This window comes from Rhipicephalus microplus, chromosome 1 (genome assembly GCF_043290135.1).
Source record: "Rhipicephalus microplus isolate Deutch F79 chromosome 1, USDA_Rmic, whole genome shotgun sequence".
NCBI lineage: Eukaryota > Metazoa > Arthropoda > Arachnida > Ixodida > Ixodidae > Rhipicephalus > Rhipicephalus microplus.
In genome coordinates this window covers 280,708,213-280,725,945 of record NC_134700.1, presented here as the reverse complement: position 1 = coordinate 280,725,945, position 17,733 = coordinate 280,708,213, and the positions used below count along the sequence as shown (strand labels likewise).

General features: G+C 44.6%; 1 protein-coding gene across 4 annotated transcripts in view; it reads left to right on the top strand.

Annotated features, from left to right (window-relative positions):
• The window catches only part of LOC119160140 (zinc finger protein 532), a 31,684-nt gene extending 14,246 nt beyond the window's left edge, over window positions 1–17,438 (top strand). For all 4 annotated transcript variants that reach the window (XM_075895990.1, XM_075895984.1, XM_075895999.1 and 1 more), the window contains 3 exons: window positions 2,626–3,020; window positions 13,924–14,145; window positions 16,969–17,438. In XM_075895990.1, the coding sequence (XP_075752105.1) occupies window positions 2,626–3,020; window positions 13,924–14,145; window positions 16,969–17,355 (1,004 nt within the window). In that variant the 3' untranslated portion in view covers window positions 17,356–17,438. The remainder of the gene's footprint in view (window positions 1–2,625; window positions 3,021–13,923; window positions 14,146–16,968) is intronic.
• The last annotated feature ends 295 nt before the right edge of the window (window positions 17,439–17,733 follow it).

Here is a 17,733-nt window from a genome sequence, read left to right as displayed (position 1 = left end):
CACCCAACAATGTATCATTGCAGACATTCTTTTTTCACACAGGAGGATCACAAAATATATGTAGGCACAAAAATGCAACAATTAGATGGAATAAAACACTAAACAAATGATAAAAAGAAATAAATTTTCGTGAACATCATTCGATAGCCACATTTATAGTCCGATGCTGTGCCAACGAAGTCATCCTTCTAGTGGCTGTACGACACACGGACTGCTCAAATGAACACAGGCCCTAGATACGGCCTTAGCAGTTGTGTTGCCACGGCTTGCCAAGAAAACCTCAGTGAGGTGCTACCCAGAGTGGTACAGCACCAAACGATGTAACTCACTGAACTGAAATTCTGTTCTCCACCCAGTCTGATAAATGCACAGCACTGAAACACGTAACACAGCACAGCACTAAAACAAGTGCTTTGCTTTAAAGCATGTGAAAGCATGATAGCTATCAAAGTTATGGCAAGCTTGTTTGCTGTAGCCACATTTTTTAATTGTGGCATTGCATGCACGCAACGCATTGTAAGTGAAGCTGTAGTATGGCATGTCAAACTCTGGTTGCCACTATGCGTTGGTTGAATGGATGACTTGTAAGATAAATGGTCCTTGAACAACCGCGTGATTTAAAGAAGGGAGCGGTGCCATTGGTAAATGCTAACAGCTCTAAAGAAGCAGTTACAGTGGAACGCCAATCACATGACTTTGAGGGGACCATGCAAAACCTTCATTTAATCTAGGCATTGTATTGTTACGAGGAATGTATAATTGAAAAACAAAGCATGTCAGCAGCCACCCCCCCCCCCCCCCCCCCCCTTGAGCACCCATCCCGTGGGAAATTGGCGGCATGGGACTCCCAGACCAAAAATTAAGGTCATCCTCTTTTGACCACAGGGCTGACTACATGGTCAGAACGTTTGCTTCCAATGCGGAAGGTACTTACTGGGTTCGATTCCCACTGCCGACTAAGAATTTCCCCAATGGGTTGAGGAGTACACCGACCTGGCACTTTGTTGTTTCTGGGTGCTCATCTCGAAAGGTAGCACCATAATGCTCTGGGAAGGCCCCTGGGCATAGCTTAATCCACCACATCCTTGGTGAAATGGTTGAGCATCTGCCTCTGCTGTGAGGGGCAGAGAGTTGCTGCTGCCAGGTCATCATGATCATCATCATCAGCCTGGCTGCGTCCACAGCAGGACAAAGGCCTCTCCCATGTTCGTTCCGCCAGTTAACCCGGTCCTGTGCTTGCTGCTGCCAATTTATACCCGCAAACTTCTTAATCTCATCTGCCCACCTAATTTTCTGTCTCCCTTTAACCCGCTTGCCTTCTCTGGGAATCCGGTTAGTTACCCTTAATGACCAGCAGTTATCCTGTCTACACGCTACATGCCCGGCCCTTGTCCATTTCTTCTTCTTGTTTTCAACTATGATATCCTTAACCCCCGTTTTTTCCCTAATCCACTCTGCTCTCCTCTTGTCTCTCAAAATTAAACCTATCATTTTTCTTTCCATTGCTCGCTGCATCGTCCTCAATTTAGTAAGCTGAACCCTCTTTGCAAGTCTCCAGGTTTCTGCTTCGTAGCTAAGTACTGGTGAGATACAGCTGTTATATACCTTCCTCTTGAGGGATAGTGGCAATCTACCTGTCATAATTTGAGAGTGCTTGCAAAATGTGCTCCACCCACTTCTTATTCTTCTAGTTATTTGAATCTCGTGGTTCGGCTCCGCGGTTATTACCTCCCCTAAGTAGACATAGTCTTTTACAACTTGAAGTGCACTATTACCTATCTTGAAGCACTGCTCTCTTCCGAGGTTGTTGTACATAACTTTCGTTTTATGCAGATTAATTTTAAGACCCACCTTTCTGCTCTCCTTGTCTAACTCCGTAATCATGAGTTGCAATTCGTCCCCCGAGTTATTCGGCAATGCAATGTCATCGGCGAAGCGCAGGCTACTAAGGTACTCTCCATTAACTCTTATCCCTAACTGTTCCCATTCTAGGCTTCTGAAAACCTCCTGTAAGCACGCGGTAAATAGCATTGGCGACATTGTGTCCCCCTGCCTTACACCCTTCTTGATTGGTATTCTGTTGCTTTCTTTATGAAGCACTATGGTAGCAGTTGATCCCCTGTAGATTTCATCCAGGTTGTTTATATATACTGCCAGGTACTTGCTGGTTAAATAGGCACAAGCGAACTTCTGGCCTAGTTCTCGGCAGAATGACTTTCATACGTAGTAGCTTGGAAGGGCACCAACCTTCTGGGGAATCGGCGGCGTGGGACTGCGAGACCTAAAATTAAGGTCATCCTCCTTTTTAATATAATTTTGTATATTTTGAGATAATATTTTGTATAAAACTCATAAGTTTATGTAATATGACAATATTTTTGTTGTGATAGAATAACGAGTTGGAAATGAGAGTGCACTACGTAGACGCGGACGGAATAGACGGGGACAAGCACTTCTGTCTGCGTCTACCTAGTGCGCTCTCATTTCAAACAATTTTGTATCACCAACTCGCCATCATATGGAATATCGAGTGCCTTGCAGTAATGTAGTGTAATCTCCTCATAGGTTGCGTCTAAAAAGTTCGAGCTTAATTAAACTACTTGTTCATTTTGCTTCATTTTACAGCTGAACTTGCCAGCCACATAGTGGACACGCACAGCAGTGCCTTGCACAAGTGCCAGATGTGTCCGATGGCCTTCATAAATTTAGAGGGATTCCACACGCACCGGCTGACAATGCACCCCAAGATGCGCAGCCAGTGCTGGGTGATCCTCAAGTGCCCCCTATGCGAAGCCGTCTTTGCATCGGCCGAGCAGCTTACCAACCACACGATAAGCCACCTGGACAAATGCGGACGGTCCTTGTTCAAGTGCGGCACATGCGACTCCCTTCACCCCACGCGTGCGGACCTGGTGGCTCATGTGCGCAAGCTGCACCCCGCCATGCACCAAGAATCGCTCTGGGGCAGGGAAGAGGACCCGACCATGGCCTTCATCTCGGGACAGAGCAAGAATACAAAGGTATGGTGCAAGTTTGCCAGGCACAGGGGGGTTGCAGCCCAACCTAAGTTGACTCAAAATATGCAACCTTTTTTTTTTTTCAAAATTAAATTCTTGTTTTTAACTGTGTTCACAAGTTTTGCTTCTCTACATTACAAAAAAAAAATCAATGTAGTGTTCGAAGTATGCTAACATTGCCTTTGAAGAGCACAAGGTGGCTATAAAAAAAACTAAAAAGAGCTCATTGTTTAGACTCCCTTGGAAATTGTCCCATGGCTGCTTGCCATTGTATTTCACATGAGGAGTTCACCAAAGCTACATGCTGTTGCGGATCCCGGCGCTGTTCACCAGTTGTTGCAGATCGGGGGCTGCCCGGTCTTTTGTGGTAGCGTGGTGTAGCTTCGGGTTGAGGAAACGGACGCTGACAAGGGCAATTTGTGGCGGCGGCCGCTGTTTCTTCCAAGGAAGATGCTGTCTTTGTTGTCCTCTCTGGAACAGCGTCATGGCGACACGACGTCTCATCCTCCGGCTAGCAGGGACAATACCTGGCGGGCATAGGCAGCCGGCCAGTCGGCTACTTGTGTTTGAGGATCAAAAAGAGCGCCGCTCCCCCGTCAGCTCTGGACGCTGGTTCCGAGAAAACTGGGGTTCCAGGCGTGGGAGCGCTGCCTGGCTACGCTTCTCAGCGACAGCATGGCGCCTACTGACGACGGTCATAACAGTTTCCCCCTCGCCAGATGAGTCACGGAGGGCAGCAGTCACCGCTGCTGCTCGCAGGGACGACGAGAGGGTCCGTAGTTGAATGCCAGGAACTGGTCTTCGCTTGTGGCATGGTCTGGGTATTTGCCGAATCTTCGACACCGTTTCTGAAACTCGACCACATGCACAAGCAAGCACTCGGCCTCCTTCGAACAAACCAATCAAAAGAGGGATGGCAAACCAATTTTCTTCACTAGCTTTAACAAAAAGCTCACATTCAAAACTATCAGGACTCACTCGCGCTGAGAAACCAAACGTGCTACCTTAACCATTCTCATAATAAGATGCACGAAAAAAAAAAACTAAAAAAACTCCCAAGCATTTCTCCGAGGGTGAACATGGTTAAGTGCGAATACACGGGGTGATGCAATGAGGGGTATTTATTAATTCGCACTATTATGTTTATTAATCACACTATGGTGCCTTTATGATGTAATGGTTCCTGGGAATCGCAATTTGATCACACGGGGAGTTTACGTTAACTCACTGGCGAATGCCAACGGATTTTAACTTTACTCCCCCTCACGACCCGCTCTCGACGGGAGACTGAGAGAGAAGGCGGGTGCGCGAGAGAGAGGAGTGCGCGCGCAGCCGCAGCAAGCGAGGAGAGCGGAGGAGCGAGCGAAGGGGGAGGGGGTATAGGGCGCGTTACTGACACCGATATCAGCGTCGCGTCCGTGGCTTATTCGGTAGAGCGTCGCGCTGCGGCCCGCCAAGTCCTCTTTCTTTTAAAGATAGAGAGAAGACTGCGGACACCGCCGACGGCGGTGGATGGTTTGGGGTCGTTTATAAAGTGTATTCACACTTACTATCAATTTTGAGCACCCCAGAATGACTTAGAAAGAGCGGCTGAGCGCGTCAACGTTTCCATTCAATTTGCCCTTTACCTAATGCCAAAATTATATTTTCAAAGAATCAAGCTCTGCCTCACAAGGCGACTGTTCTTTGATGTCACGGTTTGCAGCCAAGTAAGGGGAAAATGGTCTGTCCCTACTTTAAATTGAGCACCTCTGAGATAACACTGCAACTGATGAATGGCCTACTCAATGCAAGCGCACTCCTTTCCTGAAGCGCAGTATGTTATCTCACGAGAGCCCAAATTCTGGCGCAAGTAAAGCGCAGCTTTGCTTGATACCACGGTCGTCCTGATATAAAACAGCAGGCTCCTTCTTTTCATCGCTGACTACTTTCATCAGTTCTGTCCCACTGAGAGCATCAGTCCGGAAATCGTATTAAGCGAGCGCTAAGATTGTTCTAACGTCAGTCTTTGTTTACGGCTGCCACTACTTGTCGACAACGGAGACATTAAGCTATCTAGCTTTTCTGAATTTTTGGCCTACACTGTGGCCAAAATGCTATTCGTTTGCTCAACATTAGCAAAAGCTTACTGTTCTGCTCATATGATCACTTGATCAATCGTCTTCAAAAAAAACGAACTACACTTGCACTGGTTTATGCTAAAACCGTGCCCCAATGACTCTCAATTCTCAATGCGCGCAACGACAACTGTACCGTGTCATGCCAATCTTAATCAATTTACGAAATCATTTGGTTTATGCTAACATCTTCCTCAAATGCTCATTCACGCCACATCCCCATAGCAGTGAAGGCATACGATGCCACACTAAACCTTTGAAAAAACTAGAAAAATGACAAATTTTCTCGGTTTTTACCTTATGCAAATTTTCGCACTCATGATTGAACTGATTCGATGCTAACTTTCAGCCTTTGGCTCAACGGTTTTCCTTCTGAACAATTTACACCGCATCATTTAACTTGCAAAAATTATGACTGAAGTCTGCATCTGCAAAGCAATTCTAAGTAACCACACTTAGCACGCACGTGCAACAATTCTTCAAACTGACCGCCCCCTTTTCTCAATTAGATTCGCTTGAATCGCACACAATGGGGTCGCATTCCCGGCGGCTTTCGAGCCCGCCAGAGGTTACAAAAAGCACGAACGCTAGACTGTGTCCTGCTGTCACGCCTCATTCTGCATTTCGGCCGGCTCCCCTCAGGAATGTGCAAGGGACGCCAGAAACAGGGGGGAAGCCTGGGTAATAGTGTCTTTGTGGTCGCCCCCACGCAGTACTTAGCCGTTGTGCCTTTTTGACTTTGACCCTTCTGGCAAGGCCGCTTTCCCGAAGTCTTCGAAATGAACCGCGCGTTTCGTTGGGGAGACGCACCTCCCTTTTTCCTTCCACACCTGGCTTGCCGTTTCGTCTCTGTCGGGAAGGAGTGGGACCAGCCCTAGGCTCACTTCCGCTTCTTTCTTTTTCGGCGATGTTTGCGTACCTCCTTTCTCTCGATGTCATCATCATGTCGCGTCAAGACCTCAGAAGTTGGGAAGCTCGTTGGAGCTGGTGCCAGGTCTTCTCTCCTGATAACGTTTTTTGAACTCTGCGTCACGACGGACTGTCGGGCCAAATTAGCTTTGTCAACACTGATGAAGCCATTAACTGGGCCCTCTCCGTTGACATCGCTGCATTCCTGAAGCGTCGCGTCCTCGCTCTGATTCGCCACTGTGCTAATCATGCCTACATTTGACGATGTCCAAACGTACTCTTGGGGCACGAAGGAGGTTTCCAGCATCTTACTGGGCCCATTAGGGCTGCTGGCCCCCACCTCCTCCTCGCAAGTACCGTTTTTTGAACCGGTCTCTACGTCCAGACCGGCCAAGGCCTCGCTCTCGACATGCTCTGCGATTTCCTGAATGGCGGTATCCTCCTCCAACTGCTCAGTAGCCAAGCTACCCCAGTTCCCATTTAGAAGCAAAGCGAACCTGTCTGATGCTGGCGGAAGTAACGCATACTCGCGAGATTCCTTCTCTGAGTGACGGATCTCAAGTGTCTCGCTATCACGTTTGTCTGAACTGATTTTCTTCATTTTCACCACTTTTGTATCACGCACTTCCTCTATAGCATTTTTCTCGGACGTTAAATGAGTTGCCAATTTTCGTGTTTTTGAACGGGTTAACGCTTGTACTACCCTGTCACCGAAAATAATGTCCTTCTCTCGCAATAATATATCCGACTTGTTTGAGAACAAGTACGGATAAGATTTAGGGAGTTTTTCTGAAACTGCAGCCTCTGTTGTTAGTTTACCAAAGGGGCCCTCAATTACAACGGTTGCGACGGGCAAGCATACGCTCTGCTCTTCCACCACATGGCGGATCCACGAGCACTGTCCTGTGTAGTCGGATGGTGACACATACGACGGGTGGACAACATCTATTGTTGCTGCCGAGTCGCGCAGCACTTTGCATGGCTTTCCATTCACTACCAGGTCATGCATGTAAGGCTCCAGTAACGTCATGTTTTCTTCGCAGTCCCTGACAAATGAAAATGCCATCTTTTCTTTTTGGCAGTTCGCTGCTATGTGACCCGTCTCATTACATCCGAAGCAAGTGAATGGTTTCTTAACTTTAAAAGCATTCTTCGCTTTTCCCGCGTTTTGCACCTCCTCACTTGGTTCACTATCCTCCTTCTTTTGAAATTTGCCAGACGGGACCTTTCTTTTCCTTTTCTCATTTTGAAAACTCGAAAAATGTTTCCCATAACCTTTATTCGAGTTTGATTTGGAATTATAATTTCTATCGACTCCCTGGTTGCTGCTATAATATCTGCGTGATGTGTACTCTTCGACAAGTTCAGCCGCTGTAGTCGCAGAACTTATCTCACCCCGGTCCAGTAACCAGTTTTTATCCTGCTCTGGGAGACAGTTCAAAAACTGTTCTAATAGAATCCTCTCCACTACGGCGTTCCTGTCACTGTATGACTCGGTGCTTTTTAGCCATTCTGTCAAATTTGCTCTCATTTTGTACAGAAAGTCAGGACAGCTCTCGCTCTTAGACTTTTTAGCGCCCCGAAATCTTTGTCTAAAGGCCTCTGTGCAAAGTCTATACTTTCTTAGAAGGCAAGCCTTGACCTTCGCATAGTTGTCTGCGTCCTCCTTGCTGAGTCGCGCAACAACCTCCGCTACCTCGCAGGGCAGAACCGTGAGTAACCTTTGTGACCAGGTGTCTTGCTCGAATGACATTTTCTCGCACATCCATTCGAAATTTACCAGGTACAGACCAATATCCCCTGATACCACGTATGGCTGGATGTACCGGGACATCTTGAACTCTGCCACCTTGTTGGGGTAAGGTACCACTTGCTGGGGACCACTGCCCAACCTTTCCCTCAACTCAAGTTCTCGTTTGCGGATCTCGATCTCGTGCGCCTGTCTTTCTGCTTCACGTTCGCATTATAAGTGACGCTCCTCTCTTTCGCGCTCATGCCTCTCTTCCTCCTCTTTCTGCTGTCTCTTTCTTTGACTGATGAGGTCCCATGCTTCACAGAGCTCCTCATCATCAGCCCCCATATCATTAATCACTTGAATGATTATGGGTTTTCGTGCCAAACCCTTTGTATTGGTCCCCAATTCCTCACACAACAGCAACAAGTCTGACTTCTGCAGCTCCCGCAAGTCCATGATCGTACTGAGTGCTCGCTACTTCCAAAATAACTTTCCCATACGGCGAAACTGAGTCTTTCGGCAACATTAACTACCAGTTCTAAAATTTACCCTCTTTTAGAACCTGGTTCACTCAAAGGAAAAGCCAAGCACTCACCCATACGTGATCCAAGTCTCGAGCCAGCTGCTTTCCTTGGGCCGACTGTTGTTGTCCCTTGTAGCTTGGTATCCGACCGCTGCCCACCAGTTGTTGCCGATCCCGGCGCTGTTCACCAGTTGTTGCAGATCGGGGGCTGCCCGCTCTTTTGTGGTAGCGTGGTGTAGCTTCAGGTTGAGGAAACGAACGCTGACAAGATGGGGATACGAAAAACAAACAGGTTCATGGCACTATTTACACTTATTTACAGCATAGAGAGGTTGAGAGTTCACAAACCACAAACGTGGTGGTTGAACCGTTACACAGTTCAGAGCGATGTCCCGCACTCTGCGGCGTCGTTATAAGCCCTGTCGGGCTCCTCCTCCTTGAGTGAAACACCAATCACACACACACAACAGGCGAGGGGTACGAGCATGCACGGCCCGCGTGAACATCCAATATTGAGTCGCGATCACCGCACTGCAAGGTGGCGCCAGAGGGGCTCTTCCTCGTCGTGTGTGTGCCGCTAGTCGAGGGGTCCCAAGCTTCTGACAGCAGACATCAAACGGTCCGCCAATCTGTTCGCTCAATTAGCAGGGCAATTTGTGGCGGCGGCCGCGGTTTCTTCCAAGGAAGATGCTGTCTTTGTTGTCCTCTCTGGAACGGCTTACGGCGTCGTGGCGACACGACGTCTCATCCTCCGGCTAGTAGGGACAATACCTGGCGGGCATAGGCAGCCGGCCAGTCGGCTACCTGTTTGAGGATTAAAAAGAGTGCCGCTCCCCCGTCAGCTCTGGACGCTGGTTCCGAGAAAACTGGGGTTCCAGGCGTGGGAGCGCTGCCCGGCTATGCTTCTCAGCGACAGCATGGCGCCTACTGATGGCGGTCATAACAATGCCTAAGATAACCCACGATTCTGAAGCTCTCTTAATGGAAGAAATCATTTTACAGAGCTTACCGTTGCCATACAAATGAGCTTTTATTTCTACATTTAAAATGTGTTTTTCTCTAGATGCCATTTTGGGCTACTTGCTGAGTTTGTCACAGTTTTGGCACTTCTGTGGCCAGATCAAAATGAGATGTTTGCCACATATTTTCCAGCTTGTGCAGAGCGCAATTATCTCTTTCAATGCACAATATCCAGGCTTTGGCAATTATTGGAATGCTTTGATAATTTTGATAAATGATGCAGTATTCAAATTTGCTTTGAATTGAATCTAAATTATTTAAAATTCCAAATTATTTGAGATGGAACAAATAAATGCATATTAATCTGCATTTAGCATTTTGTAAAGGAGGTTTCACTGCAGCAGAGGAGTGCTAAGCCGTGAAAACACATATCCAAAAAATTCTCACTGCCGCGAAGTCTTATTTCAGGTTAAATGAAAAAATTATCCTAACATTGATTTCTTGCCTAAAATCTTCCTATTCTGGCTTATATGCTCTAATTATATCAAATTTTAAAATGTAACATACTTTACAGGCCATCAGTTGCATTATGCAGTAAGTCAGATCCTGCTAAAAAAATTTCAAAGATGTTTCCACTCCCTCTGATGCAAAAAAAAAAGGGCATTTGCATAGGCCTCATTTCAGTTTTAAAAAATATTGTGCAGGTTAGTTAGGTGATGACAAATATGCCCGATTTTCTTTATAATGTGATATAAACACTGCTTGGATTCAATTATAAATCGTTCGATCAAAATCACTATGTGCATCAAACCCAAAGTTCACTATTTGCACAAGCCTAATGATATCATTTATATACACTCAAACTTCAACATAAATTAGGATATAATGAAATATTGGTTATATCGAAGTAAATGAAAAATAGTCTTGCAATAGATACAGCATTAAGAATAACCTTTATAACAAATTTTCGAACATAACAAACTTATTTCTTGTACGGTGTAACTTTGTTACTGTGAGCTTGGAGTGTAATTATTATGAACATAAAGTAAGCAGTTAGTATGGTCTGAGCATTTAACACTGTTCATATTAATTGTTTTCATGTTTATTTAAATATATTATACACAATTTCTTGTTATTTGCATTTACAAATAATATGGAGCAAGATGAGCCAATAATGACACATAATTATGAAAGTTTAGTGGCAAAAAAGTTAGTCTGAAAAGAGCTATATTTTACACATTGTCATAGTACCAAACAAAAACTATGCGATCTACTATAAAATGAATTTTGTACTTGAAATCACTGTGAAAGCCTGTGTTGATGGCAGAAATTTTAATAAAATTTTGTCTCAATAAAGCTTTTATGTTACAAATCGCATCTCTTCTTAAGAACTAGCTAATTGTAGGTGCTCTTTTCTAAAAAAATTCTGGTATTGCCCCTGATGGTCACCAACTTTCAGATGTATCTGTAGTCAACTCGAGGGACACAATACACAAGCAATAGATGGGGGCTTCACAACCACGATCAAGATCACAAGAGTTGACCAACTAACACCCTACTCTGTCTCTTCTAATCTGTTGCTTTGTAGCCTTAGAAAAATAGCCAGAATGGGGTGAGCTGGAGTGTGCCAGGCACAAGGATGTGTACATATGCAGGGGTCGGGAAGTTTGCCGCCGTGTTGAATGTAAATCAGCAATAAAAAAATTGGCCCCGTATCTGCATGTGACACCGCAGATGTCGTCAAAAGACGATAGTCTTGCGTCTGGAGAGAGTGAACAAAACGTTTATTTGATGTTCTGCGCAAGAAAATAGGTGAATGGTATTCTGGAGGTGCTGCGTTAGGGTGCCTCGAGCGTGCAGTGGAGGCAAACGAGTGCATCAAGTCACGTCAGACGTGAGACATGAGTGCTGTCTGGCAGTTATCTTGGAAAACGAAGTGCGCGCGCCCTGCGCGCCCCTCTTGGAGGTGATAAGGTGTAGAACTTAAGGCAACGGGTAGGTGCCACCACCTTGTCGTCTTAGCAAAGCGTTGGAAACACTTCCCTTCTTGCAAGCGTTGCATGGTCAGCGCAACATGATAAACGCTACGGTCCTTAGAATTATTTATGCGTGCCTTTTCTAGTAAGAGACACGCACAATATTGACGTGTTGTTATGGTGCCTCAGATATGTGCAATAATTGCTTTTTAATTGACAATCGCACAAGTATGAACGCTGAATCTTGAGCAATATTGGTGGGTGCTGCGGATGGGGTTGGCGGTATAGAGTATCGTTTGGCCACTTTAGTGCCATTTAGGGTACCTTTAAGGGTGTACAAACCGACAAATGTACAGACAGACAGATAAAAATTTTTGCGTTGAAGGTTCCTAAGAAAGACTATAGTCTTTAAAAGTAGACCCTGGCGGGTTCCATTTGGTGTGAAAATTCTACCCTCAATGGTTTAAAAGAAATGGGATAAGTGGCGAAATTGTGGATGGCTTAATACAACACGTCTTTTATATGGGAGGTTGTACCATTACATGCAAGTTTCAGTTGAGGCTGACCACCACAATAAATTTACATGGCCGTTTTTATGATTAAGAACTCGTAAGCAGAAACATGTATGGTACCATAAGTATTGCAAAATGTGACAGGAAATTTTTTTAAAGAAGAAGAAGGAGGTTAGGAGATATAAGCTTGGAGAGAAAAAATATTCGTGAATACAGTGCATCTCTGAAGCTGTTTCAACAAGTGAAATTGTCTTCTTCAAAGCTACAACTTCTGCAACTGCTTTGCAGTTGCAGCCTTTACATGACACTTCGTGTCGATGAATATTTCATCTTTTCAAAATTTCGTGGGGTGTGACATGGCCTGATATTTATTCTAAAAGACTGGCCATTCAAACACACAAACACAGGAAAGAGGTCAAGACGACACAAACTCTGGAGTGGAGTAACCAGGCCGGATAGAGCGATCTGCATTTGAGTAGTAGCAACTTCTTTCACGTGTTCGTGTTGGCATGCCCATTCTTTTCAAAATACTGAACAACTAGCTCGGCTCGGTTATTCTGGCCTAATATCTGTGATGAAAGAGATGCATGGAGAGAATATGACTATGTATGAGGTTAGGATAGGTGACATCAAAAACCGTAATCAGTGTATCGTAACAAGCTTACCCATTTCTCTTTAAGGTATCAAGTGATGAAGGAATGTGTCATTCATCATTTTGCACCAATATGGGGCTGTCAAGACATAAAGAGCTTCCTACGTTTTCAAAGAGTGGCTTGGTGTTGTGTCAGTTTGGGGTGGAAGTGCAGCGTCCTTCGGACCATGCTGCATCAGCTTGATCCTGCTGAGTCATTCTGCTCCAAAACGCATTACTGCATTGAAAGTTCTTCCAGGTGGTCCGTAATGCATTCATGCGCCATTGTCTGTCATTTGCGACATGGTGGCCAAGTGAGCTCCCATCATCGTCCCCTGACGTGCCTTGTGACTTGGTGACAGTGCGATATCATCATAGTTTCACTGCAAGGGCGAAGCAATGAATGCGATTGCAATGACCCGAAGTGTTGTGCGAAGGGCTAGCTGATAATTCTGTTGGATCTGATCTCACCAACTCTTCAAGACATAAGGAGCAAAACGGTTGTCTGTCACCTCACTGCAAAGTAAGCAGGCCATTAGCTGATGTCTGCCGAGATAGTGACCATGCTCGTATGGTCAAAGTTACTTCTGGAGCCCTTCTCTTCACCCTCTCAACACTTCTTTTCCTGACAAAAGATGGCCAGGACGTTGCTTGAAGAAGAGCCATCGACTGCAGACCTCGCACATGGGGAGGTGTCGCATACACCTTTCATGCGATGAAGATATGGCCAGCCTATGTCACCTCTACGTCAGCCGTGTTCGTTCCCAACAATTGCATGTTTTTACTCATGCGGGGGTGATGTCATCAGTTTGAACTTCATTTCAAGCATGATGGTGACGAAAAAAAACCTCACCGAGCATGTCCATTTTCTCGTCTTCTCACTTGCGCATGTGAGCAGTTGTTTAGCCACTGTGAGTATTTAACGAAAATCATTTCCATTCGATGCAATAGAAGGGGCATGTTTACTGGCCACTATCAGTTTTGATTCAACCCTTAGAATTTGATTATATATATCTCTAATTGCATGCAACTTAGGTGATTTCTAAAAATTAGTTTGTGATAAATTACCATGCACTGCAACTATCCAAGATAAACCAGTGCACTCTAGTACAGAGATTTTGTTAATTAGTCTCAGCAATGTCATTTCAGTAGTGGCCAGCTACTTCTGCTTCAACATACAGTACATGTACAAAATATTTTATGAAAATTATATTTGATAAAATATTGCATTGTCTACAAAAGGAATTGGTTTATTGATTTCTGGGAAACCTTGTCGGGTCATTGTTTTAATGTTGAATAAAAAGTGCTGGAAAACACTGAAATAAGTAAAAAAAAGTATAATTCGCAATGATCTTTGCAAAGCTGCTCCAAAACTCCCTTTTTACCACTCCATTGCTGTTCCAAAACAGCATTATTCCTGCTCTCTAAGCTGCTCCAGAAAACTGAAACCCGCTGCCACCCCTACCCATTGTTTTTTACTTTTGCCCCATTGCCCCTTTTTTACCCATTGTTTTTTACATTGTTTTTACTTTTGCCTTTGCAGGCAAAAGCGCCCACTGAAATTATCAACCTGGATGATGATGAAATGGCCAGCTCTAAAGACAAGGCAATGGATACTTCTGCACCATTATCGCAAAAGCCGAAGAAAAGGAGTATTACAGGGAAGCCATCACCTGCCCCAAGTGCTACCTCTGACCAAGCAAAGAAAAACAAGCAAGATACTCCTAAGAAAGCTAATCAGCAGTCTACCGATGATAGCGAGCAGGTAAGACAAATAGAGGACGGTATTGTAGCAGTTTTATTAAATAGCTGTTTAATATCTGTCTTGTCAAGCTGCTTCACGTAAATCTCTTGTGCAAAGATTACTTTGTATAGTTGGTTATAACGTAAGAAAAAATGCAAGCTCCAGCCTGTGCTTCTTGCCATTCATCTTTGCAAAAGAGTGGTGCTCTGTGCTTTTTATTCTAGTTATGCATAGTTTTTTATTACTAATGTAAATACTGTGCATACTAAAAATTAAGAGTTTGAGTTCCTGTCTTGAAGGAGCCCTGCAACACTTTTTGAGCATGGTCAGGAAATGTTGCTGATCAGTAGTGGAGGTTCCCATGAACACATGAGCCAAATATTATAGCGCAGCTTGTGGACTAGAATTTACAATTCGTTTGCTGAGTCGGCTAGAAATCGCTCCATCGTCTCTCTAGAAATGATGTCACATACCCAGATTTCTGCAGCATATGCCCACGTTCATGGCAGTCGATTTATTTCAGTGTCGGGAGCTGCGTAGTTAGCATGGCTACCACGAGATGCCATCGTGTGCCGGCCTGCACGCTCGCAGTCACCCTGGAATTAAGCTGCGCATTTGGAGAAAAACACGAAAAGAAAGTGCTGAAGGTCATGACCCGCACTGATTAAAGGACGCGTCTTTTACCCTCTTGCCATCCCCCTCGCTGTGTAACTTTCAGCCTCCTCGCTTGCACAAAAGGGGAAAGCGCTAGAAACATGCGACAAGTGTACCTGTAACTTCGCTCCTACTTGATGAATTCTATAAATTTTTGAGGCATCCGATTCGTGAAGCGTCTTGCGATAATAGTATTGAGACTATTCCATTATAACTTGGAAAAGTGTTGCAGAGCTTCTTTAAAATACTAAGTTTGGCTCTGCACATATGTCTGAACCTTTGTTGGAATTTCCTCAGGAAATTCAAGTTGCTAACCGAAAGCCAGCAACGCGAACATAAGTCTTCATGAAAAAGTCACCTGCACAAAACATGCGAGAGTTGGTTGACGTCACATAAATGAGGAAATGCAATCGCATGAGGGCATGTATGCGAATTTTTTCAGGGTAGACAGCGATGGCTGGGGGCCTAGACTTCTAGTGCGATAGCATTAAAGAGGTATTTTCGTACAAACTTCAGTGTTGGCGGCAACGTTTAGTTGTGAGCTATGAAGCAGCGCTAGCCATCAACAAAAATTGAACAAATAAATAAAGGAGCCATAGAGCATTTTCGCTTTGGCTTTTCTTGGGCCAGAGTGTACACGTCTCCACCGAGAAACGAAGGCAAGCTAGCAAATGGGAATGTGACACGAGTGCAAATATTGCTTTTGTGTTCATCTCTTAAAGGGGAAGCTTAAGAGTCGCTCAACTCTTTCTAGGTTATATATCGCTACAGTTTTTTTATATGATTAAAAACTCTTTGCGAAGGTGTACTAAATATTTTTTGCTCCTCTGTATAGGAGTAAGTCATACTCTCGAGGTAAACATTTACAAGTGGGCAAGCACTTTTCTTATTCATCGTTTCAGCTTACAGTGTAGACAGGCATTCATTTTGATTAGGAATTTGTCTGCATACTACTGGTTTGCATGCATCTCTTGCAAAAAGTTCAAGAACCAATAAAATCTCATCCAGACATATAACTAATGGTTACTGCACCTTCCTCCCTTGCCGAGTTTTTCTGGTCATGCCTGACACAGCACAGCTTGCCCATGTTATTGCTGTGAAGCCATATTCTGTATCAGTCCTTTGCATGTTTTCGTTTTTTTAGATCATGGTTGCGATGTGGCACACAGGCCACTGCACCTTTGTCTCTTAGGATTGTGCTCTCGGTGCAATACTTGATACACGTCTCTTATTTTTGTAACTTAGACTATGCACCTTATTTTGTAGCAGTTCAATTTTGAACGCATTTTAATATTTTCGATTTGTTGTCTGCGGCTGATAACCCCGGAGCTGCACTGAAAAATCCCGTTAGGATCGGTGAAAAGAATAAGAAGTAGAATGAACCGTTGTTAGAATGGCACCTCTAGTCATCAAGACTGATACGATTAATAGTAATATGTGTTATCATTGTGATAAATGTTTTGAATTTTCGTAAGCAAGTTTGACTGCAACACTAGCATTGATAGGCCAATGTCACATACTTGTGACGGGCAGTGCGTGGACAGGGGAAGCTCGAGTCCATAACAATCATTTTAACGTAGAGTGCAACCTTAATCTGTACTGAACCAGTTGGTTCCCTTAGAAAAAATGCTTTGCTGTGAGCAGTATTTTCAACAGTGGTTAGTCAGAACAGCTTTGGAGTCTATTGTCTGATACAGCTTAAAAATTCCGGGGAGGCCCTACTCAGACAACCAAAGCACACCAGCCAATCACCTCTGCGACCAAAGAAATAGTCCCGCTCACGCACTCTGAAATGTTCTCCAAAGTATTTATCAGCCGCTGGCTGATGACGTCAGTCTAGAGTCTGCACCGATTGGGCAGGCTCGTATACATTTGTCTTTGAGGAGGAAATACCGCAGAATTCTCAAGTTGTATCTGACTATATGTCTAGGTCAAAACTATATGTCCACGTCAAAAGACTATTTTCTGTACCATTTCTGTCATGCTTGCAAAACCCTCTTCATTTCAACATGGCGACGTGTTTTTATTAGACTGCTCCCCTTTTCAACATGCTAGCAGTGGACTGATGCTTTCCGCCTCATGATGTTTACTTCAAGTTAATCAGTTGTAGTATCTATCTTCGCACGACTTTGTCTTGTTTCAGCATTCAATATGAAACCTTACAGTGTGCCCTTTCATTTCAATTGACAGACGACTGTCGAGCAGGAAGAGAAGCCGCCAAACAACACCAAAGCGTGTGCGAAGTGCGACTTCCAAAGCAGTGACTTGTCCGTTTTCCGCGAGCACATCAAAGTGCACCGGCCGCCAAATCAAGAAACATTCCAGTGCCACGAGTGTGGTCTGTGTTATGTGGTGGAGCCCTCATTGAGGAAGCACCTTCGAGGAGTGCACGGGGTGGAGGAGAAGAAGGCCGCCGACAGCCTCGCGGAAGCAGACCCCAACGGTGCTGCTGTCAGTGGGCTTCGCTGCTCCGTGTGTTTGGCAACATTCGACACTGAACGAGAACTCAAAAGCCACACGCGTAGCCACGGCATGGCATTCCTGAAGAAAGTGAAGGCTAAAGACGGCACTGTTTGATCTGCAGTGTGTGAGTGTATGTGTGTGTGCGTGCTTTTCATTGAATGAGTGAATAAATTGATATAAGTGTGTTTTTACATTTACTTTGCTTTCCCTTTCTCTGTTTCATAAGCTGTAAGGTAAAAGTAAATGTCCGTAGCAATATGTACATTGAGTAAGTATTTAAGCACACAATTTAGTCTAATGTATGTCTATAGCTGATCTAGAATTGTGAAAGCAACTGGCTTTTCCGAAAAATTTTAAAATTTCCTTTGAATTAAGCAGACAGCAGACTATGGCCAAAGTTAGAGACTGTCGACATATTTGCATTTTTGTGGTACAAATGTAATGAGTATTTGGCAAGTATATTGTGCATATGGCTAATGGGCAATGCTAAAA